The following is a 26,122-nucleotide window of genomic DNA, read 5'->3' as shown; positions in this document are numbered from 1 at the left end:
TTTACAGTGGCCCGGCCCAGAGGCTCTGATATTATATGTCTTTGGTAAGCATCTATAATTTTAATCTTTATGCTTATCTCTAGCCAGTTATATTGTGTCTCTACTGACATGTTTTAGCAGACTGCTCTTTATTCTTGATGTGTCAATATTCCTCTTTAAAGTCTAGCTTCATCTGTCTCGGTGCGTGTGAAAAATCATCTGAAAAAGTGAGACAAAGGCCTTGAGCTTGTTTCACCTTTGTTCTTGTGTTTCTCCTCACACACATGTGTCCTTCCATTATAACTTTCACTAACTTCTACAAAATGAAATGAAAGAGATGGCTAGGTTTCTGGTAATTCAGGACAGGAGAGGAACATGAGGATAAAAACCTACAACAGGACATTGCATTTTTATTATTCTGACATCTGTGTGGGTCGTTAGCCAGAAATATCATTCGTTCTGAAGAAAATGAATGCATAAAGGGAATACCACATTAATGCCGACATTTTACAGCAGTGCTTGAAATTGAGAGAGCCTGGTTTCCCCCCCGTTCCCCTCAGGGCGATGAAATGAAGAAGCTGGGGATACAGCCCATTCCCATGATGGACAGAGACAAGAAGGACGAGGTTCCGCAAGGCCAGGTATGGGCTGTGTGGTCAAGCGGTCGTTCACGGTGGCGGTGACAGAGGCTGGGAGTAGGAGGCACAGGCCGTCTGACGGGAGCTGGGAGCTGCTGAAGTCGTCTCTGTTCAGATGCCCCTTGATTGGGAAATCCAGCTAGACTTAAAGACTTCATAACTAGCCTTGTCATCGCCTCTTTCTACAGATAAAATTGCAGTGAATCACAGGTTTTCTTTTCTTACTTGAAATAGAGGGGATGGATGAAGTTGAAGTGTTAATATTTTTTAGCAAGCAAAAAAATATTTTGTCATCGAATGTACAAAGATATTTTTTGGAGAATAACATAGATTTTGGTTAGGTTCACGTTTCCTAACAAATAATGCATGCTGTTTTACTACATTTTGAGTTTTGTCTTACGGTAAACTGGCGCTCATTATTCTCTTTGCAGGTCTTACAGCATATTTTGCGTTAATTTTTGATGCTTTGAGAGCTCTAGTACCTTCTTAGTTTTGCACGAATGCGTGTGTGGTGTGATATATTCCTTTGATGACGGTCTTTTTAAAGTATCAATCTTCTAACGTCATGATAAGGATGTTGATTACGCCTCTTGGCAGGCCCCAGCCCAGCAGGGGGCGGTGTGATTTTCTCACCCTTGTCCCTAAGGGCAGTTTTCTCGAATCCGTAGCCAGCTCCTCCACAGGAGGCTCACTTCCCTTCCCCGTCTGGCTCGCACTGACACGCGTGCCTTGCATGTTGCCTGTGTATTTTGCAGTTTAGCTCTGTTTTGACATTGTTTGGGGATCCTTTCCATATTTGTAATCACAGTGTTTTACTTTTCATGTCACATTGGAAGCGTCCCGTCCCACGCTGAGAGAATATATTTACCTACATTTTCTTCAGCTTCTTTTTCATTGCATCATTTTATATTTGATGTGTTCAATTTTGGGAATTCATCTTGTAATGTAGTTAAGGAAGCTGAGGGTATTAGCTTTTCCTTGTAGGCAGTTGAGCAGTGATCCCAATGGGAATCTTGATAAGAGAACTGAAAATGCCATCAGAAAGTGGACTTTGTTCTCGCACGATTCCATTAAGAGCAGTATGCGGGTTTTTTTTGCCAAAATTCCAGATCTGTTTATAGTATTAGTGAATTGTAAATAAGCTATTTCTGCGATCAGCTAGTATTTTACCAAATATATTGCTTCTGATTTGTGATTATTGTGAAATTATACTTTGCCATATAATAAAAGACTCCTAAGAATAGGTCATGAACTACAACCGATCTATAATAAGAATCGCACTGAATACTGTACTTGGGTTTTAGAGTAACTTCTTTTTATGATTTAAATTTTTTATGTTTTAGATCGTGAGTGTATTTTAATGAATTTTAAACAGTAATCTGCAGGAGTGTTCACTGAGGCAGATGTTGCTTAGCAAAACCAGAGTGCTTAGATGTTCAGGTAGGCTTGAGAAGTAGAAAACTGACCTGATGAACCCAGTGCTGCTAGAATTGCTAACGTGCGGTCTTGTTTCTTACCTGCGTTTCTGTGCTGGGCCAGCTGGGGTTCTACAACGCCGTGGCCATTCCCTGCTACACCACCCTCACCCAGATCTTCCCCGCCACGGAGCCGCTCCTGAAGGCGTGCAGGTACGTGCAGCCGCTTCACCTCGATGCGTTTCCTTCAAAAATAAGGTCTGTGCAGCAGTTGTTTGCTCCATCTAGGCATAGATGTCTTCACTGCAGTTTACAGTCACGGGGCTGTGTTTGCCTATGTAACAAGTGTAAGTCAAGAGTATTTATTTCCAAAGTTGTTCATTCACCAAAAAGGAGCAGGATGTGTTGTTTTTATGACTCACAGACCCCTGGCTGATGCTGTTCTTAAAAAGACAACAATGTCGTTTCTAGGCTGCTGGTTTGGAAAGGGACTCGGTTTAAATCACACGGTTTACTGTCTGAAGGGTAGAGACGGAATCTTGAACGCGATCTTGTTTAATTTTCATTTTCTTCCCGAAAGAAAGGCAGGCCTCCAGCTGACCCATTCTAGTTCAGATTTCTCTGGGTGCTCTCATTATCTTTTTTAAGGGCTAAACTCAGCTCAGAACGTTGGGAATTTTCTAAGATTTCATTTTACTTGGAAAGGATATCCCCCGTGGGGAGGGTGAAAGGCAATGAGCAGACATCCGTGTGTTGGTTTTCTGCAGAAGAATGGGTGTGGGGACTGTGTCTGTAACCTCTCGGCCAGAACCGTACTGGGGGCTGGAGTGGGCCCACCACCGAGGGGCAAGCAGGCCTGTGGCTGGGAGGTCGCAGACACAATCAGAGGCTTGAGGGCTCTCCTGTCCTGTGCTGTTGAAACTCATGAACTGCTATTTTTTTAAGGAAAACAAAACTAACATGCAAGAAGATTAAAAAAAGATCCTGCTTTCTCCTATTTAAATGATCCTCTTTCTTCTGTGCTCCTGTTCCCATGGACAGAAGATCCCAGCATGTTCAGTTGAGCCAAGGAAACAGCAAAGTTAGCATGTGTCTTTTTTTCCAATATGTCAAGAAGTCTCTTTAGGTTTGGGGGAAATGACCCCTGATGATATGGTACAGAAGCTAAACGTTACATTTTTCAGGTTATATTTTAGGGGTTTCTCTGTACACAAAGGTATGTTAGCATTCTGTGCTTGCCAACAGTAAGGTTCCCTTCTGATTTTGACTTCCTGTCAAGGCGGTGATGTGGATGGGGTCTCTGCCGGGGTTGGACGGGGCAGGCGAGGGGTGGTCAGGCAGCGGGAGTGCTCCACCGTCGAAGGAGACCAAGATGCCGTCACGTTTGAGCTGCAGATCCTGAGAGAGACTGGGGGGCGGGGGAGCCGAGGGTGCATTTAAGACCAGAGGCCAGGGGAGCACAAATCAACCACCTAACAAGGAAGTTCCGAAGGTCCGTAGCAGGTGTGACTTGCGGTGACTTTTGAATACCCGATGTGGCGTTCAGCATACGGTCTGTGGTGGCCGGGACGGAACTGCACAGGGGCACACACTTCCACCCCGCGGAGTGCGAAGGCCTGGCTGGGGGGTCGTCATGGATGTCCCCCTTCCTTTCCCTCCACCCGAGTGTGACCTCATGGCCGAGACCCCTCTCCCAGTGAATCCTGACTGAGTCAGGAATCCTGAGCGCGGGCTGCCTGTTCGCCTCCGCAGCCCGAAGCTGGTGGGACGGGGACCCCGGCTGCAGCGGGTGAGGCTCCTCTGAGGACCCTGAGCTGCATTGCAGGGTCAAGGGGACAGTCGTTAGCAGTCAGTCAGTCAGTTCAGTCACTCAGTCGTGTCCGACTCTTTGCAACCCCATGGACTGAAGCACGCCAGGCCTCCCTGTCCATCACCAACTCCTGGAATTCACTCAAACTCATGTCCATTGAGTCGGTGATGCCATCCAACCATCTCAACCTCTGTCGTCCCCTTCTCCTCCTGCCCTCAATCTTTCCCAGCATCAGGGTCTTTTCCAATGAGTCAGCTCTTTGCATCAGGTGGCCAAAGTATTGGAGTTTCAGCTTTAGCATCAGTCCTTCCAATGAACACCCAGGACTGATCTCCTTTAGGATGGACTGGTTGGATCTCCTTGCAGTCCAAGGGACTCTCAAGAGTCTTCCCCAACACCACAGTTCAAAAGCATCAGTTCTCCAGCACTCAGCTTTCTTCACAGTCCAACTCTCACATCCATACATGACCACTGGAAAAACCATAGCCTTGACTAGACTTGACTAGACAGGTGTTTGTTGGCAAAGTAATGTCTGCTTTTTAATATGCTGTCTAAAATATATTACAGTGTTTTAAATGAATATTGTATATGATCAGGGTGACACCCAAAAGCCAGCAGGCTGAGTTACGCCCGAGTTACGCTGTGGGTGGTGTGGGGACAGAGTCCAGAAGTCCTTTCTGAAATGGCCCCCGTCTCTGCCTTCCTCGTTCCAGGAATAACCTGAGCCAGTGGGAGAAGGTGATCCGGGGCGAGGAGAGCGCCCTGGGGATCCTGGACACGCCAGAGGCCCAGGAGTCCTCGGAGAAGCTGCCCGTGAAGACCGATGACTGAGGCCCCCAGCGGGCCGTCCCACCTGGAGATGCTCACCCTGCTTCTTTGACTTTTCTTCCTTTTATTTTCGGGGGGAACCTACACCTGTTAACTGGGGTGCAGACCTCTTCAAGAAGGACCACCAAGTGAACACGTCCAGCAGATGGCTCCCTGCCGCGTCCTCGACGGTGATCGGCCAGGCCTGGAGACGCGCTACCCAGAGACGCCTCTTGACTTGTGACCTGGCCTTTTCTGACGGGCTGCTAGGCAGAGGCCTTAGTGGAGACGGACGCTTAGAAGGGGGTTCTTTTCCCGCTGTATCTTTCTAGTGAGGGTTGAAACGGTACTATGACCACACTGCACTTTGGCTTCCACACCAGTGTTGCATTCACGTTGTTGACTATAAATAGGAGCTTTGACACGTCGCGCTTGTGGGTGTTCGTGTGTGACCTGGTTGTCGTTAGCGTGGATCGTGGCAGACAGCCTCAGCCCGTGGCATCGAGCTGACAGAGCAAGAAGCGTCTTTCTGCAATCATTGATGGAAAATAGTCAGACTTGGGTTCAGAGCCTCGTGAATTAAAAAAAGTTAGGTGGACTAAAGCGTACTCTTCAAATTTATATAAAGGGCTTAGATGCATAAATTTAACACTAAAGGAAGTAGATTTTCTATCCTCTGGAGAAGAGATGCAGCTATACGTCATAGTAAATCTAAGAACTCCAATATCAATTCTAAAGATGTTAAGAGAATTTTTTTTTAAATTTTTTTTTCCTTTATTGTAGTCTTGGCAAATTTCCTAAACCCTTTACACAAAGAACAAAATAAAAGCAAGGCATACAAATGTTTTTCAACGGACAAGTCTCATGGATGTAAAGTGTGAATTTTTAATTATGCTTTTATGTTTTCACTTGATGTCACTGCAAAATCTTAAACTCACATTCAAAAATGAAAGATTTATTCTACAGATTAATTAAGAGACCATACATTTCTCTTAAAATCAATTAAACCATAAAATCTAAGCCTTCTGGAATCATCACTCCGACCTGCTGCGTTCCTTTCCCACGTCCTGCCCTTGTCCGCCCGATGGTCTTTCAGAAGCTCTCTGCCTGCGGCAGGGTGGCCAGAGGACTCAGCTGCATCCGGGCCCATCTCTGCCCTTTCTGCTCTGCTCAAGGTCGGGCATCCACAGAAAAGCCTGTGTCTGCAGAATTGCTTCTGTATCAGTTTGGTAAGCTCATATCACTCAACAGTGTAAATGTTCTGAAAGAAGTCTACAGACTTTATAGTCAGCCCCTTCCTGCAGGGATGAGAAGGCAGTCACTTCTGCTGCCTATTAACGCTTCACCTCCGAAGCTGCTGGTCCTGACCTGAAGGAATTAGAGTCTCAGAAGTACTGAGTTGTCCCTGACAAGTAGCTTATCCACCATCCTCGTAGCAGGAAACTGATATATTACTCTTCATGAAATAAATTTTTTAAGAGATTATTTCACATATCCAATACTGTATACATTGTTGTTCATATGAGCTTGGTTTTTGCAAAAATTATTAAATCAGATGTTTCTAAGATATGGTTGGTTTGTAGCAGAGTTAGCTATACATAAACATCACTCTTATTTTAAAATTAACACTGTGTTCAGTTTCCTTACGGGCTTCTAACAGTGGCCATCTTCCTTACTTGGAGCTGCATTTGCCATTATAATTTTACAACATGAGATAAAATGAAATGACAGAGAATGCCACTGTGGCTAGTGTCACACACACTCACACATGGACGTGTGCAGCTGTGCACACATGTACATGCATGTAGACATACACACGGGAGAGAGATGCAAACACATCTTTGAAAAGTCAGAATCAGCCCCATTCTTCAAAAACAGTGATTTTTTTCATGTGGAAAAATGTATGTTGTTTAGTATAAAGCTGGCTAGAAAAAGCCCTCTTTCACATTAGTGTGTTCATAGAATTGAATTCTAAAATGTTGCATACGTCCAAACTTTGTACATCCAAATGTTTGAAACTGAACCCACGAGACTTAATCAGAAGAGGGCCTTAGGTCATCTAACTGAACCTGGAGACTGCATTGTAAGGGGGAAGGAAATACTATTTAAGGCTGCTGTGTTATTAATGAGATTTTAAAAGAATGCGTGAATTCTACTTCTGGAAACAGAAAGCAGTCCTGGGGAGGGAAGCCTCTGGCTATTTTTGCATTTAAGGTTGCTGTTCTGACCCGATTAGTACAGAAAAGTGTCTTATTTCGACATAGCCAAGTGTGTTACATGATGTGACCTGTGCTTTGAACAGTAGTTTCCCAAAGGAGTGTTTGTGGATTTATTGGTTGGTTAATTTCTTGTGAATCATCATAATAGAAGCAAAGTTTGAACAAAGGACTTGTATTCTAGGTAAAGGACTGTATTCTAAGGTAAACTGTTAATACTGCTTCCATCAAGTGTAAGATCGACTTGGGAATCACAGATTCACCCAAGATGAAAGGTGCCTCGGATGCAGGGATGTTTAGTTAACAATCTGTTGTGGAAAACACACAGTTGGGAGTATTTTACATTTCAGCAGATTTATTTAGCAGACACGCTTTTGAGTTCTGTCTTGTCTTTTCCCCAGATCTTTTCTTTAAAGGACAGATGGTTGTCATTGCGAAGTGTTTTGATGAGTTTCTCATTAAGGTGGTATTTTATATTGGGCCAAAGTTCCCTGTTCAGTATACATTTGGTAACCAGTTGTGCGTATATGTTGAATATTTAATTTTCAAAAATTTAATTGGTTTTCATTTATAATAGAGAACAGTTTTATCTTCAAATGCAATTATTCCATCATCTTTCCAGAGATAGTGAATATATTTTTTACCTAGAAATTTTCTTGGAAATGCATGCTAACAATGACTTGAAATACTGAACCTGGACAGTGGAATAAAATTATAAAAAATGCAAGTATCTGGTTAATTAGTAGTTGGCTGTGATTTAATTAAATGGAGAGTCTTAAATGCGATTAATGTGGAAAGGAATCCTCAAATACAGCCCTTTTACCAGGGCAGGAATTGTGTGATCCATTTCCCAGCTTTAGTTTTTTCCAAGAAGCAGGTGAGAAGCCAGCCATGGAGGAGAGACCAAGTTTTGAATGATTCACACACAGTTGTCCTTCGTCCCGACTCTTCTCTCAGCGGAAAAGCATCTGGACAGACGACCCCAGAGCTGCTGACTTGTTACCACAGAGACCAAAGCAGAGCTACTTCAGAACTGGGTTTGTTCACTGTAGGTTTCCTCTACTTAGCATGCTTTTCAGATATTATGTTTATTTTATAGAGTCAACCTCAGTGAATTTTGCTTTCTCGGTATATTCAAGCACACTAGCTTATGCTTGTACAAATACATGTAGATGCATAAATCCTCAGCTTCTTGGATTATTTGATAGATTTAGTTTCTAGTATCATGTTGCTGGTCTTTTAATCCAAAGAAAGGGTTGAGTCTTAGTAAGACTAAGTGATTCCCATGCCCTGGTCTGTGCCTTTGTTTTTAATACTGCAATTTTACTTCTTCTTTCATATATTTGTTGTTTTGCTTTCTTGCTTGACTGTACTTAAAAGCATTTCAAAGGATACATCCACGGTTAATTTTATCAAGTTGAATTAATTAAGATCATTCTCTCCTTATGAGACTTCTGTACGTTATTTCATTTTATTCAGTTATCTTCCTCACCGTAACCAATGAACTGTTCAGACTCAGATTTTTTTGTTTGTTTTTTTTTTTAACAAGAATTTCCAAGAACTGTGACCCTGATTGTGATGTGATTTTGTTGGGTTTTTCAGGTACATATGCATGATTTAGATTTTGAAACTCACTTCTATCTTTATGTATTTCAAATGTGTTTGCTTTCTACACTTCACGGGTTTTATTCATGGTTTCATTCTTTAAAAACGTATTCATTTAGTCGCTTTCAAGTATCCCTTCAATTGCCAGTGTTAATATGACTTAAAATCACTGTTAAATGCAAATTAACCAAGTATGCTGTGAGTGGTGCTTTCCCCAGGCTTGTCTGTGGCGCATGGCTGGCGTATTTTTACCTTTGCATAAGTATTTATTCTGATACACATTTTGCCAATTTCTTTAAACACTTAAGTTTAGACTGTGATATTCAGTGCACTGCTTACTCCTTTTTCTCTTTTTTCACTGGGTATTTTGATGGAAGCATTAGATACATTTATGCAATGATAAAAATAGCAAAAAAAAAAAAGAGGGAGAAAAAGCAGTTTCGATGCTGCTCTCCTCTAAATTTAAAAGATGGGACAAAGTGAAAGACGTCCATGTTTTCCAAGGAACACGTGTGAAATCCAGAGAAGCATCCCTGCCTTCGCCTGAACTCCCAGCGTTTCCCTTCTCCGACCGCTCTGGGAGCACGCAGACCCTCACGCGTCTGCCGGGAAGGGTCAGCGTCACCCCAGGACCCAGGGGAAACGTCCAGCCAGCCCAGGCCGCCGAGTAGAGCAGTCGGTCTGCACACGTCAAGTTGCGGCCAGTATTACTGAGGAACTGTCCGTTTTCTGAAGCTTAAGTGGAAAGCTTTCATTCCTATTGCAAGCTAAGTTTTGAACGTGTGTTATCTCGTACCCTAGCCCACCTACAGTATCATCCTGTCTTGGGCGTTGCAGCTTTTGTTTTCTCTTTGGCGCCCAGTCCTGGGTTGTGTCTCAAATATCCTAGGCAAATGACGCATGGGAACGTTCTCTTCCATATGATCCGTTGTATGGTGTATATTCTATTATATTCACGTAGCGTGCACATTGAACATAGACTTCATCACAGAAGGAGTTTCCACAGAATCCCCCCACATTTTACCACGCCCACCCCAGTGACCCACTGGAAAAAATGTGTGTGCCCAAAACACTGTGAAACAGTTACCAAAATTTATAGAAATGCAGTATCCTGACTCTGAAAAGGTGACTTTTCTTTTTTACAAGTCCTTATGAATAAAAGATCCTCTATCCCTACTTAGTCAAGGCATCTGTAATCTCCTTGCTGACAGGAAGCTGCTGGAGTGACATATGGTTTACATCGTATCAGAAATACAAGGAATGCTCTTAATAATGCTGATTTTTAGACTCAGTGGATCTGTATCCACAGTTTTAGTGGGCTTTCTTTTGGAAGGAGAAAGAATTTTGAGTTAACAATATCCAATTTCATTACAGTTAATGAGTTATAAATTTACAAATATTTTATACATCTGACGTATGAAAACTTTGTAAAATGCACAAGTGCAATAACTTAAAGAGATCTTAACTTTGCATTTATAAATTATAAATATTGTACATGTGTGTAATTTTTTCATGTATTCATTTGCAGTCTTTGTATTTAAAAGAAATCTTTTCTGTTATGTTTGTATAGTATAACAATAATCATTTATGATAAACTAGGCAAGTTGTAAATAAATTCATAATTCAAACAGCCAGTGTATATGCATATACAGGTGTTACATTGCAAAATCTTTGTTTTACCTACAAGCTTAGAGCGGCTAGAAACCTTTGTCGATATGTAACTATACATTTAAAGTATATATATATGTATGATACATGAAATATATGTAGAGATGTTGATAATTTTAATGGCTCTCCTTCGTTGTGAATAATTGAATACAGAATTTTTAAAATACCACCTTTCACGTTTATTGTTTGTTCTCACGTATGGGGAAGGCCAGAGACATTTTGTGCATTGAGGATGAGGTGCAAGGCTTCCTAAAGCTCATATGCAAACACCCCAGGCCTTGTCTGCAGAGGAGACATCAAGTTCACATTGGAGCAGCTTGGTGCATTCGCTTCAACCATTTTCTGGCAGCAAGGATGAGGCAACATAAAACGTTACATTTTTACAAGACGATATATTAACCCCATTGTATAATCTCAAATGTTGGAAGACTGTTCCGGGAAAGTGTAGTCTTTCAGAAAGACAGTTTCAGATTACAGAACTCCTGACCCTGAGTGCCCAGTGCCAAGGCTGGCTCCTGAATCAGACCCCTGCCGGCGGAGTTCCCAGGAGCAGTCCAAGTTCGCCGTGGCTAAGAGCGGGAAGGACCCCATGGGGCGGGCATGTTTATGAGTAAGTGGTGGGATTCTTTCTGCTAGTAAAGAAAATGTTCTTGGCTAAATTCTCATCATCTTTAAACCCCGATGAGTATCCTCCTGGCTTCATCTTTAAACTCTGCTTAAAGAAATTGTGTTTATTTGGCTCTTTCTGCTTGCCATCAAGTGAGCAGGCAAATGATAAATACTTAAGACCAGAAAGTTAAAGTTGAATTGTATCCCAAGACCCTCTTTAACTAAAATTATACTAATATACTAACTAAAGACATACCTTTGGGAGTAAATGAAATAAATGTTTCGTGGAATAAAGACCTGTTGCTTTGTTGAACGTGTGTGTCCACAGCCTTGTTAATGAGAGGAACACAGAAAGGCCCGCAAACGCGCCGCCCCCTCTGCACACCGGACCCCTGCGGACACCGCGCTGTCTGCGTGCACGGCGCCGTGCACGTTGTAGACAGGGTTTTTGTTCAATTTCCGTTTCCTGTGAAATTGTATCAGATGTTTGCTGTGTGAAAAATAAATCTCGTGTGCTAATACGTCCATCAACTCATCTAGCGACTGAGCTTGCTGATTCGTTCTCTGTGAAACTGGTCTGAATGTGAGTCCGTATCTTCCTTACGCAGGTTTGACTTTGCCATCAACCTTACTCTAACCAAGAGCTATTTCCTAACACCAAAGGAACCCTGAGAAAGCAACGCCATCACAGCAAGTGGGATTGGGCGCCTGATCTGCGGTGGGGTGGGGGTGGGGGGTGCCGCATTGGGGCCAGGGCAGGGAAGGGAGCTGAGAGCCGGCTGCACCCGCGTCGTCCCACCCTAAGGCCTCTGCCACCTTGAGCAAACTCTGCGCCCTTGTTCCTTCCGGTGGGGACTGTCCTCAGAGGCCCAGTTCTGGGAGAGACAAAAGGGAAATTATTTATTGACCTGAGAATCTCACGTATTAACAAGACATTTACTTTTCTTTCTTTTACTAATTTTTATGGGAGTTTAGTTGCTTCACAACGTTGCATTAGTTTGTCTTACAACAGTGAATCCATTATCCATGTAGGTACAGCCTCTCTGCTTTAGATTCTTTTCCTGTGTAGGTCATTGCAGAGCATTGCGCAGAGTTCCCCGCGCTGTGTTCTCACTGGTCATCTCTTCTGTGTATAATATCAACAGTGTTTGTACGTCAGTCGCAGATTCCCCATCCGCCCCACCTCCTCCTCGACACGCGTGTCTCTGTTTCTGTTTTGCAAATGAGATCATCTATACCGTGTTTCCAGATTCCACACACGAGTTAACACACGATACTTGTATTTCTCAGTCTGACTTTCTTCACTCTGTATGACAGTCTTTAGATGCATCCACGTCTCTGCAAATGACTCAGTCACGTTTCTGGTTATGCCTGAGTAATAACAAGACAGTTTCTTAAAATCTTCCAAATAATATACAGTGAGGTGCTTCTCCCATGAGGACACCGAGCCTGATGGAACAGAAGCTGACAGAAGCCTGTTCCTGCATCCATCCCCCCTCCAGCCCCTCAACCATCATCACAAAATTGGGAGCCCCCCACCCACTGCACCGTGGGTTGAGATTTTTCCTTCATGTTGAGGGGAAAAGGGAAAGTGACTAGGAAATAAAAGCAGGCATTGATTTGAAACATCAACTTCCAAATGCTTATTTGGTAATTGTACACATTCAGATAATGTCCTTGTTGACATGCCATTTCAGTCGTGTCCGACTCTTTGCAACCCCACGGACTGTAGCCCACCAGGCTCCTCTGTCCATGGGATTCTCCAGGCAAGAATACTAGAATGGATTACCATTTCATTCTCCAGAGGATCTTCCCAACCCAGGGATTGAACCTGGGTCTCCCGCATTGCATGCAGATTCTTTACCAGCTGAGCCACAAGGGAAGCCCTCCTTGTTGACACATGTGTTATTAAATAGGTAGAATTCTTGCTCAGAATGATATTTATAGAACATAGTAAATGCTAAGTTATCAAAAACAAGTCAAACATTTTAACATACAGAATGGCCAAGACGCATGAATATATTAGTATATATTAAGAAAAATAACATTTACCTGATTAACCTTGCATTAACTAGAGGCCAAGCCTCAAAACACCTGTTTCCTAAGTCTTCCTGGTAACTGAATTTTGTGTGTGTGACACCATGACTGTTGAAGTTTGGCCTTAAGGGTCATTGGTTCGACCTTACATAGCAACTCAACAGCACTGGCTTGCCATGTCTGAAAGATAGTCATCCAAGTTCACATCACTCCAGGAAGGAGGGCATGTTCCCATGACACAAACCAGACCACTGATTGACTGCTCTGATGGCCAGAGAGTTTTATCTAAAGTTGTCCTGGAAACTGTAACTTTTTATTAATAGTTTCTATTTCAAGAAACTATTTCTGTAGTTGCGGCCACAGGGATAAACCCACTTCCTCTTTTATTGGACCTCCTTTCAATTATTTGAAGAAAGCTACCCCACTTCCTTGGGCTTCTCAGGTGGTGTTAGTGCTAAAGAACTCATCTGCCAATGCAAGAGATGTAAGAGATGTGGGCTTGATCCCTGGGTCAGGAAGATCCCCTGGAGGAGGGCACGTCACCCCACTCCCGTATTCTTGCCTGGAGAATCCCATGGGCAGAGAGCCTGGTGGGCTGCAGTCCATACAATCGCACAGAGTTGGCCAGAACTGAAGCGATTTAGGTGCACACCTCTTGCCTCTTTGTGCTTAACCTGGTCTGATGTTTTTGAAAAACATAGCTTGGCTTAGGAGCCCATGCAATTCTCAACATCTCGGTAGAAGTTTGCCAGCGGCCTCCTGCTGGGCCCTTACCTTCCAGAGAATAAATTGTTGGGTTCATGAGTTGGCTCTCCGGGCGCATCTCCTACACCTCCCGTCTCCGTAGCTCAATCACGTGGGACGCACACCTGTTCTAGGAGACCCTCCCCACGTCCTCTCTCTCTAGGGAACAACCTTCTTCTGTCTCCTGCTTAGTGCGTCCTTAGAGGCTCCAAAGTTCCCTCCTCTGTTCAAGAATCTCTATTCCTCCCGCCCGGTCCCAGACCCACCCCGCCCCCGCCCCGCCTAGGGACACGCCCCCTCTCCGTCCTCCCTCCCAGGACCCGCCCCCTCCTGACTGTGCTCCTTCAGGACGGGAATTCACACCGCGCCAAGACAGAAGTAACAGAGGTTGGCATTTGTTGGGTGCTTACTCTCTGCCTGACCCTCCAGGTACTACTTGTATTAACTCAACCCTTGACAATTCTATAAATTATTCATGTTATTGCGCCCTATTTAAAGATGGGGAAAATGAAACCCAAAGAAGTTGAAACAGCTAGTCAGAAAGCAGCTGGTCAAGTCAAGGTGCAGAGACCCCCACAGAGGCACCTGATGCACTGGGTGCGCCTGGCTTCCCTGCCTGCGGGTGAAGGGCGCCTCGTGATCAATACAGACGCATGGAACCTTCCAGACGTCAGGGACGGCCCAGCCCCTGAGCACGTGGTGCTTCTTACGTGACCTCCCTTCCTACCTTTTCCTGGCGAGGGCTGGGAACCGGGATTCAAGGGAGGAAACAGCACACACCTGTTCAGTTTCACCATCACGTTTGGAATTCCTGATGAGAGAAAGGCTTTTACCGGTGTTTATAAGCTGACAATCTGGCTGCAGTGAGATGCTTTCAGATTGTTCTGCCCCGGTCCTGAGGGTCACCTGGACAGAGGAGGAAGGACTGTGGAGAAGAAAGCAACCTGGGTGTCAGCCTGCTGTCTCCAAGCAGGTCCCGACCTCCCCTCCGCCAGGTGAGGACCCTGCGGGTGGGAGCCATCCCAGATCGGTTCTGGGCAACCTCATCAACAGGACCCTGGAGCCCACTTTTCTCCTAGAGCTCGGAGAGCGTGGTGCACAGTACAGTCAAAGCCTTGGACCAGGCTGCGGGGAGGGGAGGTGGGGCGCTGGCTGCCTGGGTGGTGGGGTGCACGCAGCCCCCGGCCCCACTTTTAACATTCACGGTCCATCTGAGTCAACCCGGGCACCTTAGTCAGGGTTCCCCAGAGAAACAGAACCCATGGGACATGCACGTACGCAGTACATATACACGCACGTATGTACGCATGTGTTATGAATATATCCCACTGGCTCTGTTTCTGCGTAGAACCTTAACACACGCACAGACACATACACACACGCAAAGCATTTATTACAAGGAATTGGCTCATGCGTTTCAGGAGGCTAAGTCTCACCATCCACAGGGGAAGCCAGGAAAGCTGGTGGTTTCACTTCTAAATTCTAGCCTGAGTCCTACGACCCCAGAACCAGGAGCAGCGACAGGGTCAGCCTCAGCCCAGGGCCAGGAGAAGACGAGCGTCCCAGCCCACACTCGGGCAGAGACAGCAAGCCCCCTCCTCTCCTGCCTTCTGTCCGGGGCAGCTGCTGCAGCTTGCAGGGGGCCATCTCCACCCGGAGGGGCATCCGCTTGGCTCTGCTCTGGTTCAAAGGCTCATCTGACCAAGCAACAGGTGCCCAGATGAGAGCTAAGACTACAGCCGGGCCAGATATCGGGTCCCCGCGGCTCGGTCATTGACACAGAACACAGACCGTCACGGCAAGACAGGCTTTCTTCTATCAGAGCGCTTCCTGTTCTCCAGCTAACCGAGTCCCCCGGGGAGCTCTGCTCTTTGAGGGTGTCCTGTCTTTCATTTCGGCTCTCTCGCAAGCCTCCAGCAGGCTCTGCAGGATCCAGCCAGCCAGCGGCCTGCTACAGAGGCTCTGGTCGGCGGTGCTGACGCTCGGGCTCGGGGCCAGCTTTGCTCTCACGTCCTCGGCTGTGGCGAATGCCGACCACGAGTCTGGCTCCACTCCAGGCACTGGGCGTCCAGCCGTGAATGGAAGCGAGAGAAACACTGCTTTCCAGGCGCGTACTGTACACCCAAGTGTGGGAAGAAAGCCTGTCAGGACCCGACCTGTCAGCTGGGAACAGCAGTGATGGGGACGAACAGGGCGGGGGTTGAGGAAGGGGGTGTAATCTCTAACGAGACGGCCTTTAAGCGGATCTCTGATTCCTGGTGGCTCAGACGGTAAAGAGCCTGCCTGCAATGTGGGAGATTCAGGTTCGATCCCTGGGTTGGGAAGATGCCCTGGAGAAGGAAATAGCAACCCACCCCAGTGACTTAGCAGCAGCAGCCAGTGTTCTTGCCTGGACAATTCCATGGGTGGAGGAGCCTGGTGGGCTATGGTCCATGGGGACCCAGAGAGTTGGACATGACTGAGTGACTAACACTTTAACTGATCAAATGGCCCAGGGGCAGGGAACGGCTTCTTAGCTATGACACAAAAGCTTTTGGTGACAAAAACATATAAATCAAACTTCACTAACACCACAAATATTTGTGCTTCAAAGGACGTTGTTAAGAAAGTGAAAGAAAAAAAAAAATCCCCCAAAATAGATGACAATGGTTGCAAATCATAGATGTGATAAGGGACTTGTGTCCAAAATATAGAAAGAACTCTTTCAACAACAAAATGACAATCCGATTTTAAAATGGACAAAATGGCCATCTATGAATGGCCCTTTCTCCAAAGAAGATGCCCCAGTGGCCGACAAGCACGTGTGGAGGTGTTCCACTTCATTCGTTATCAGGGAAATACAAGCCACAACCACAACAGCACCCCGCGTCACCCCCAACTGCCACAGCTGAAATTAAAGAGACGGACAGTGAAAAGTAGTTTTTGGCAGAGGCGGCGGGCGGAAAACTGCAGCCCTCACACACTGCTTCTGGAATGTAAATCGGTGCCGCCACTTCGGAGAACAGTTTAGTCATTTCTCAAGATGTTAAAGTTTCCTCCCCCAGCTATTCCTCCCCTAGCTACATATTCAGGAAGAATAAACACATATTCATACAATACTTGGTTCACAGCTGTTCACAGCAGCATTGTTCAAAAAGTGGAAACAAACCCAAGGTCTGTTGACTGGTGAGTGGATACTCAGTGGGGGTTCATCCACATCACGGAATGTCATTCAGTCAGGAAAGGGAATGAAGTGCTGAAGCCTGCTATAGCATGGATGAAACCCTGAAAACATAATGCTCAGTGAAAGGAGCCAGTCATAAAGGGCCACATACAATATGATTCCATTCATATAAAATGTTCAGAGGAGGCGGATTCATAGAGACAGAAAAACAGATCAGTGGTTGCCAGAGGCTGGGGATGATGAAGATGGAGAACGATGCTGGAAAAGCAGGGGGTTCCTTCCAGTGATGACGAAAAACTGTCCTCAGAGCAGACAATGGTGATGTACGCACCATTCTGTGAACCTAAACCACCAGACCGTGACTATACACAGACACTTGAAGGGAGGAAATCTTAGGGCATGTTAATTATATTTCAGTAAGACTTATGGAAAAGAATGCATACTGATTATATGACATTGGATAAAGAAAAATCCTTGAGCCCACAGTGATCCTCAAAACAAAAAGAAGGAATAAATCCACTAGGCAGTTTTGGAGGTGACTACTATCTCAAGTCCTTTCTTCAAAAGAGTCCATTAGAGCTAAGGAATAAAGCATTTACCTCTTTAGGAGATCAGATTCCAGCTTAGGGCTTCCCAGGTATGCTAGTGGTAAAGAATCTGCCTGCCAATGCAGGAAACACAAGAGATGTGGGTTTGACCCTCGGGTCAGAAAGATCCTCTGGAGTGGTAAATGGCAACCCACTCCAGTATTCTGGCCTGGAGCATCCCATGGACAGAGGAGCCTGGCGGGCTGCAGTCTGTGGTGTTGCAAAGAGTCGGACATGCCTGAGCGACTGAGCAGAGAGCACACATCCCAGTTTGATGAGGGGAGGCCCTGACTTTCAGAACAACAGCAGAGCACTGTGGATGACATGACGGTAGAAATAACCATCCCCACTCCGATCTAACTGATTCAGGCAGGAGTATCCCTGGAGGAGAAGGATTCATAGAAACAGGGAAGCTTCATGACTTCTAAGTACCACTTTGAAGCATCCTTGCTGGTCATAAAAGGGAGAGCGACCACTATAGTGACAAGATATTGTGGCCACCCCTCCATGGAGAGATCAAGTTTCACCTTACCAACAGTGGGAAGGAGGGGTCAGCACCCGTGAAGGACCCTTGTCAAGCTGTTTGACTTAAATATACTCAGGCCTTAGATCATCTCCAAAGGCCTTAGGCTCCCTGGGTGGTTCAGAGGGTAAAGAGTCTGCCTGCAATGCAGACCTGGGTTCGATCCCTGGGTTGGAAAGATCCCCTGGAAAAGGAAATGGAAACCCACTCCAGGATTCTTGCCTGGAGAATCCCCATGGACAGAGAAGCCTAGCAGGCTACAGTCCATGAGTTGGAAAGAGTCAGACACAACTGTGTGACTTCACTTTCACATTTTTTGTAGATGGTCTGAGACAGACAGGTCAGTATCACCACAGCAGAAAGGAAATAACCGGGCAAGATCCCAAAGTAGATGGTGCGTGAGACAGCTGGCCTGGCCTTCTCGAAGCGTCACTGTCACTAAAAAATGGAAAGGTGTGACTATTTCAGTGAAAAAAACACAACTCTGTGTCTAAACTAGAAACCATCAAATTGCACATGTTAAATGGGTGAACAGCACGCTATGAAAATTGTATATCAAAGCTTTTTAGAGAAAGGGGTAGCAGATAAAAGTATGGATTCTTGTTTGAAAATACTCCTATGGATGAAATTTCGTGGATGATTAGGAAAACCTGAACATCAGGCTAGGTATCAGCAGGTGGTAAGAAGGACTGACTTTTCTTTGGTGTAAGAGTGGTCTGGGTTACGGGCGAGAGTCTCCTTTATATCAGGAGACTCAAGCCCAGGTATTCAGAGCTAAAGACTCCTGATGCCTAATACTGATTCTCAAAAGTGTCCGCAAAAAGGATGGAGAGACAAAATGAATGAGCCAAAATGTTAATATTTGAATCTGGGTAGTTGTTCATTCTACTCTTCTTTCTTTCTTTTTCTTTAAGTAGTAGTACATGGTACATTTAGGGGGCATGAGTTTACCCAACAGTATACGTGGAGAAAATTGATAATTTTCCAAAACTCAGGTCTGACTTATCACTCCTCCTGCCAGCTGGTGGGCACTTCGCCCCATTTATTACGGTGACCTCCTCAAGGTCACGTGAGAGCCCCCGGGTCCGGGTGCGGGGCGGCCTCTCTCTGGGCCCCACCCCGGGTCCTGAGGCTGTGACCTTGTCCAGGGCAGCTCGAGTGAGCTCAGGACTGGTGCCACATCCTGAGATGGGGTCCACCCTGGACATCTGGGGGTCCGCCCTGACGACTGATCTCTGGACGCTATGAGAGCCGAGGTGCCCCTGGAGGAGCCCCACCCAAGCCTCTCCAAGCTCTGGACCCTCTTTCTCTTCCTGTCCTACCCCCCACCCCCCCCAAAAGCTCTTTGCTTTTCTTCTCCCCTGAGCACGCTTCCTCCAACGTAATGAGGTTTCCAAAACAGACACGAAAGGAGAGTCACTCCAAACAAGGTCAGCTTTCTGCCCGCATCACGAACCTCCCCCAGAACTGCAGAAAGCAGAGCACAGATTCTAGACTGTAAATCACCCTGCGATACCCCCCACCCCCGGCACCAAAAACAGAGAAACAGCTGTGGGTGCCAGGCCACTTAATGACAAAGACACTTTACAAAAGAAGTTCATTTAGCATTTCTCAAAGCGTGCTGCATAGTCAGAGTGGTGCCTTAAGGAAAAGAAAGTCTGTGATGAACTAACTTTTGCTGGAAGGAAAGAATGGGTGGAGACACCCCTGCTCCTCCAGGCGTGGAGCCTCCATTCTCCTCAGCATCGTCTCAGACTGTCATCTGCATCTTGCGCAGGGCAGAGAAGGCGGCAAACAGGGCCCATTGCGGCCGGGAGCCCAGGGCTCTGCATCCTCCAGGCAGGCAGGTGACAACCTGGGTCCCTGGATGCACGGGCACACCTGGAACCAGACTCCATCTCATCTTTAAAGTATCACTTAGACATATTTCTTCTTCTATTGCCATAAACTCTGGCTTGATTTCTTATGAGATTAACAGTGTCCCCCCACCTTCCTCTTCCTCCTTGCTGGGAAAATGCCCACTGGAGAGACAGAAGGCAGAGCTGTCCCTTCTGCACACTGATGCCTGATCGCCTTGCTGAGTAGGAGGCCTTCCCGCTCGGAAACACGGAGGAGACCCTGCAGGTTCACAGGCTCATCAAACAGGCAAGAGCTGCCGGTTCCCAGAGGGGCAACCACCACGCGCTCTGGGTTTGTGTTCGGCAACCCTCAGGCTGCCCATGACTGTTTTTCAAGGTGGGTGACTCTTTACCCCAAAGAAACACCAGCGATGCAAAGGGTGAGTGAGAAACGGGCTGTGTAGGGAAACGGCCGATGGCTTGCTTCCTGCAGCGACAGGGACTGTCTATCCCTAGTCCGCCTGTGTCCCTTCGGAGGGTTCGTGGACCTTTCAGACATGTACAGTATTGTGGAATCAAATGACCCCCAGTCAGTAGGTTTCCAAGCTTCCCTTCTCCTCGGGCTGTTACTTAACCGTGCTCCCATCTCTCCCATCCTACAAAATCAAACAAAGCCGTCACACCCAGAGCAGCAACCCTCTACAGCCCTGCTCTGACTCCCGCCTTAGTGTCGGATTCAGGGTTCCTCGTCTGCCTGGAGGGAGCCTCATCCCTCCCCCAACCTGTTCTGCTCCTGAAGCCAGAAGCCTCTTCCTCCGGCTCTGGGGGCCACACGTGGGGTCTCAGGCCAAGAGTCACCTCCCTCTGGGGCAGATTCCCAGGAAGTGAGGCTGCGAGCGGAAGGAAGCTGCTGGGCCGCTGACCTTAGCAGGATGGCGTGGTCAGTGCCCGCCAGGATCACTCACTTCTAAAAATAAATTTCTTTCAGTTATACTGGGATATGATGGACATTTAGCACCATGTAGGTTTAAGGTGGGAGAAGGCAATGGCATCCCACTCCGGTGCTCTTGCCTGGAAAATCCCATGGACGGAGGACCTGGTGGGCTGCAGTCCATAGGGTCACTAAGAGTCGGACACGACTGAGCGACTTCACTTTCACTTTTCACTTTCACACATTGGAGAAGGAAATGGCAACACACTCCAGTGTTCTTGCCTGGATAATCCCAGGAACGGGGAGCCTGGTGGGCTGACATCTATGGGGTCACATAGAGTCGGACACGACTGAAGTGACTTAGCAGCAGCAGCAGGTTTAAGGTGACCAAAGGATTGGAGTTTCAGCTTCAGCATCAGTCCTTCCAATGAACACCCAGGGCTGATCTCCTTTAGGATGGACTGGCTGGATCTCTTTGCAGTCCAAGGGACTCTCAAGAGTCTTCCTCCAATGCCACAGTTCAAAAGCATCAATTTTTGGTGCTCAGCTTTCCTTATAACCCAACTCTCACATCCATACATGACCACTGGAAAAACCATAGCCTTGACTGGACGGACGTTTGTTGGCAAAGTAATGTCTCTGCTTTTTAATGTGCTATCCTGATGCACAGAGCTGACTCATTTGAAAAGACCCTGATGCTGGGAAAAATTGAAGGCAGGAGAAGAAGGGGATGACAGAGGATGAGATGGTTGGATGGCATCACCGACTCAATGGACATGAGTTTGGGTAAACTCTGGGAGTTGGAGATGGACAGATGGAGGCCTGGAGTGCTGCAGTCCATGGGGTCACAAAGAGTCAGACACGACTGAGTGACTGAACTGAACTGAGGTTTAAGGTGCACAGCACATCCATTTTCCAACGTTTTGGGGTCTTGTAGTCACTTTGTCCTCAAGTACCACTTAAAAATAAAGTGATACTGCAGAAAAGCACCCCTAGGGCAGAGACGGTGCTGCATGTGAGAAGTGTGAGCAGGCGTGGATCATGGAGACAGGACTGGGCCTCAGCCCCTGGTTACAGGAGACCTCGATGGGAACCCTGAGGTTCCCACATTAGCCCACCCTGGGCAGGGGGTCCTCTGTCCCACACCCAGCAATGCTCTCTGCCCACAATCTGTTCCCTTAATAGATGTGGGGTGCCTTTGCCTCAGAGAGGTGCAAAGTCACAGCAAACGTTTGCTTTAATATACTTTTAAGATTGGAAAAACAAGAGTACATGTATTTCCCTATAGAAATATTCCATGAGATGGGGGAGGGGAGGAGGGCGAAGAAGAGAGGGGTGGGGGTGGAGGGGAAGACCCACCAGAGGGGTGGGGTGGGCACCCCAGAAAGGCAGGGTCTTGATTGAATTCATGAATGTTTAAAAGAACACATTCAAAAGTGCATACAAAATATGCTTATGGAACTCAGTTCACTGGAATATGTCAATATTAGATTCAACACAGGCTGAAAGAAAAATCCTTATAGTGTGATGCATTAATTGCATGGTGAAAAACATTAAAAATAAGCCTATTTTTAAAAGCCCTTTTGTGTTAGTATTTAGCCAGAATGTTATTTGAGAGTGTGCAATGTCTTATTCGGGTTTCCCCTGTGGCTCAGCTGGTACAGAGAAAGCTGAGCTCCCAAGAACTGATATTTTTGAACTGTGGTGTTGGAGAAGACTCTTGAGAGTCCCTTCATACTGTGAGGAGATCCAACCAGTCCATCCTAAAGGAACCCAGTCTTGAATATTCATTGGAAGGAGTGATGTTGAAGCTGAAGCTCCAATACTTTGGCCACCTGATGCAAAGAACTGACACCTTAGAAAAGACCCTGATGCTGGGAAACATTGAAGGCAGGAGAAGAAGGGGAAGACAGAGGATGAGATGGTTGGATGGCATCACCGACTCGATGGACATGAGTTTGAGTAAACTCCAGGAGTTGGTGATGGAAGGGGAAGCCAGGCGTGCTGCAGTCCATGGGGTCGCAGAGAGTCCGACACGACTGAGGGACTGAACTGACTGAACTAACAATCTCTTATTCAAGGCCGCCGGGCGCGCAGGGCAGCGCACGGCCAGGCGCTCTGAGCACTCGGTGGGGGAAGCCGTCCTGCCCCGAGTCAGGAGCGGGTGGCCCTGGGGTGAGAGCCCGGCCCCCTCTTCAGTGAGTGGGCTGGAGGGGTCCGTCCTGACTCTTACTCTGCCAGGTCGCCGTCTCCCACACGGCAGCCGAGCTGTCCTCCTCCAACGGGACCCCGCGATCGCCTGCGAACCCTTCCAACAGCCCCTGCGGGCTGAAGGGCCAAACCAAACGCCGGCGCGACGCGCTCCGCGCTCCCGGAGCTCCCGGCACGCTCATGTGTCGGAATCTCCCCCTCCGGCTGGCGGGTAATCTCCATTTCTTTACCCCAGGTTCCCAAGCGCATCTCTGTTTCTCGCCTGCAGAGTGGCGAGGCCCCAAAGATGTTTAAAAAGTTGGCTCACCTTTGTCCATCTTTGCGCCATCAATTCTAAGAGCTGAAAACGCGGTAACAGAAAAGGTTTCTTTCCGCGCGGTTTTCCTTTCCCAGCCCTTCCGTCCCTGACCGCCCGAAGCTCTGCATACGCGCCCCGCCCCGCGACCCCGGCCCGGCTGCGGCAGGCATTTCGCCCTGGGGTCCTCCGGCCCCTCGCTCCTCTCCGCTTCTCCGATCTCCGCGCCTGAGCCCGCCGTTGTCTGACTCCTCTGCTCGCAGCACCTTCGTGCGGGGACGTCGCGTGTCACTGCGGTCCTGGCAAAGTGACAGGAGCGGACGGTGCGCTTTCTGGACGCGGGGTCGCTGGAGGATGCGCGGTCGCTGGAGGATGCGCGGACGGAGCTGGGATAACGGAGTCCCAGGTCGGTGGGCGCGCTGTAGGGTGTGCTGCGGCCCCACCTAGCGGCGAAACGCAGAACAGCACCCCGCTGGGACCGCCTGCGGGCGCGGTTTCAGTTCAGCAGCTCAGTCGTGTCCGACTCTTCGCGACCCCACGGACTGCCGCACGCCGGGCCTCCCTGTCCATCACCAACTCCCGGAGCTTGCCCAAATTCATGTACATCGAGTCGGTGATGCCATCCAGCTATCTCGTCCTCTGTCGTCCCCTTCTCCTCCAGCCTTCAATCTTTCCCTGCATCAGGGTCTTTACCCATGAATAGGTTCTCCACATCAGGTGGCCCAAAGTATTGGAGTTTCACCTTCATCATCACGTCCTTCCAGCGACTATTAAGGGTTGATTTCCTTTAGGGTGGACTGATTGGATCTCCTTGCAGTTCAAGGGACTCTCAGGAGTCTTCTCCAATCCCACAGTTCAAAAGCTCAATTCTTCCACGCTCAGCTTTCTTTATATATAGTTCAACTCTCACATGACTATTGGAAAAACCATAGCTTTGACTATGCAGACCCTTGTTGGCAAAGTAATGTCTCTGCTTTTTAATATGCTGGCAAGGTTACCACGGGGTAATTACAGAGGGCTGGCCTCAGGAGAAACCCCTGTGGTTTCAGAGGATTCACTGACTGCGCTCATATCGTGATACTTAAACACGTTTCTGCTTCAGATGCTTTGTTGAAACATTTAGCAATCAGAGAGCCACAAGTGGTTTTTAAGGCTTGATATTGATTCGATCAGTGACTTCCTGTTCTTCACTGTGTAAGTGAAGTGAGGACGCTCAGCCATGTCTGACATTTTGTGACCCCATGGACTGTAGCCCTCCAGGGTCCTCTGTCCGTGGCATTCTCCAGGCAAGAATACTGGAGTGGGTAGCCTTCCCATTCTCCAGAGGATCTCCCCAACCCAGGAATCGAGCCCAGGTCTCCCGCATTGCAGGCAGATTCTTTACCAACTGAGCCACAAGGAAAGCCCTTACTGTGTAAGGGGCGGGTTAATTCATTGTATAAATGGCCACAGAACTAACCTGGGAGAAGCTGAGGTCTTGGGAACAAATGCATTCTTTCTTTCGGATCTATAGCAAGACTGCATTTCCATGAAGAATAAGCCCAAACCACGCTTGTGTGAGGGTGGCCCTGACTGAACCCTGGAGGCCAAAGATCCCCACCCCCACCCCAAGCTGACCCCTCCAGGCTATGGGTGGCCTTGGAGCCCTGTCCCTTCAACCTGCCTGTGGGGGACAGGGGATCCTCTGTCACCCGTCTGCCTGCCTGCAGTGGTAGAAACGATGGGATATTCTGTCTATAAAAGGAATCAGCCATTTTACTGAACCACTAAGCAGTTCTGAGCAGAAGGGATCACTCTTACATCTCCAATAGTTGGCAATAAAGCACCTGGATCTCTTAATCTTAAGAGATTAAGTTTGCTCTTAATCTATAATTAGCTGGTGGCGGCGCCTTCCTCTCCCGGGTCAATGCTTAGCTGTCTGCGTGGGATGTGGGTGTTTCCTGCCAGCACTTCTCATTACGGTCAGACGCCTAAATGCTGTGAACTTTGGAGAGAGATCAGTAAACAATTTCGAAGATCTGTCTCCAGGTTAAAATTCAAACACACCTGACGAGGGAGTCCTCAGAGCCTGCACAGATCATGACCCTCCACGGTTTCTGAAAGGGTCACATTTAAACTGTCTGGTCAGCAACCGTGGAAAGAAAAGGAAAATAGGGTGTGTCCTCCTAACCGGGAAGGGTTAATTTTGAATTCACACAGGATCACCACTGTGATCCACAACCCTTGTCTTGCCGCTTTCATTATTTTGCTATCATTACATAATGGCTTGCCTCAGGGAGATAAGCTGACCCGCCCACCTGTGGAGGACTGTGGCATTTCTTGAATTCTTTGTGTAGCAAATGGCTCAGCGCCCCCCTTGTGTCTGCTACTTACCTGCATGGCCCAGAAATACGCATTTGGGGAGGCCAGAGTCAGACAGATGTGGCATCTGTTTGTTGACATGGCAGGAGATGTTCCCTTTCACACTACCCATGAAATGTCTCTAAGGAAGTGAAGCTAACACACCCCCTTGCCTGAGGCTTGCCATTCTAGGGCACGTTTGCAAGGGTTGAAGTGAAGTGAAGTCGCTCGGTTGTGTCCGACTCTTTGTGACCCTGTGGACTGTAGCCCACCAGGCTCCTCCATCCTTTTCCAGGCAAGAATACAGGAGTGGATTGCCCTTTCCTTCTCCAGGAGATCTTCTCAACCCAGGGATTGAACCTGGGTCTCCCGCATTGAGGGCAGACGCTTTACCATCTGAGCCACCAGCGAAGTCTTGGCAAGGGTTGAATAGTCTTTTTACTTTGTTTCCTCACCTCCTCCCATTTCTAATCCGTAAAAGAACCTGGCATCCAGGCCCCAGCAAGATGGTTATTTTGAGGCTCCAGATTGCAATCTTCTTAGTCAACTGGTTCCCGAATAAGGTCCCTTCCTTGTCTTGACGCCTCGTCTCGGATTTATTGACCTAGCTTGCCAGGAGCAGAGTGAGTTTGGACTCGGTAATACCCTGAGTCTTTCACAGGCACTGACTTCATCCTCACTTCATCCAGTGAGGTCAATATTGTCA

At 47.3% G+C, this 26,122-nt stretch overlaps 1 protein-coding gene across 2 annotated transcripts in view; it reads left to right on the top strand.

The window, feature by feature from the left end:
* The window catches only part of PDE10A (phosphodiesterase 10A), a 341,777-nt gene extending 330,495 nt beyond the window's left edge, over positions 1-11,282 (top strand). For both annotated transcript variants that reach the window (XM_043887946.1, XM_043887945.1), the window contains 3 exons: positions 540-620; positions 2,157-2,245; positions 4,556-11,282. In XM_043887946.1, the coding sequence (XP_043743881.1) occupies positions 540-620; positions 2,157-2,245; positions 4,556-4,673 (288 nt within the window). In that variant the 3' untranslated portion in view covers positions 4,674-11,282. The remainder of the gene's footprint in view (positions 1-539; positions 621-2,156; positions 2,246-4,555) is intronic.
* The last annotated feature ends 14,840 nt before the right edge of the window (positions 11,283-26,122 follow it).

Source organism: Cervus elaphus, chromosome 26 (assembly GCF_910594005.1).
Source record: "Cervus elaphus chromosome 26, mCerEla1.1, whole genome shotgun sequence".
NCBI classification, from domain to species: domain Eukaryota; kingdom Metazoa; phylum Chordata; class Mammalia; order Artiodactyla; family Cervidae; genus Cervus; species Cervus elaphus.
The sequence above is the reverse complement of the archived record's forward strand: the minus strand, read 5'-3'. Positions and strand labels throughout refer to the sequence as shown.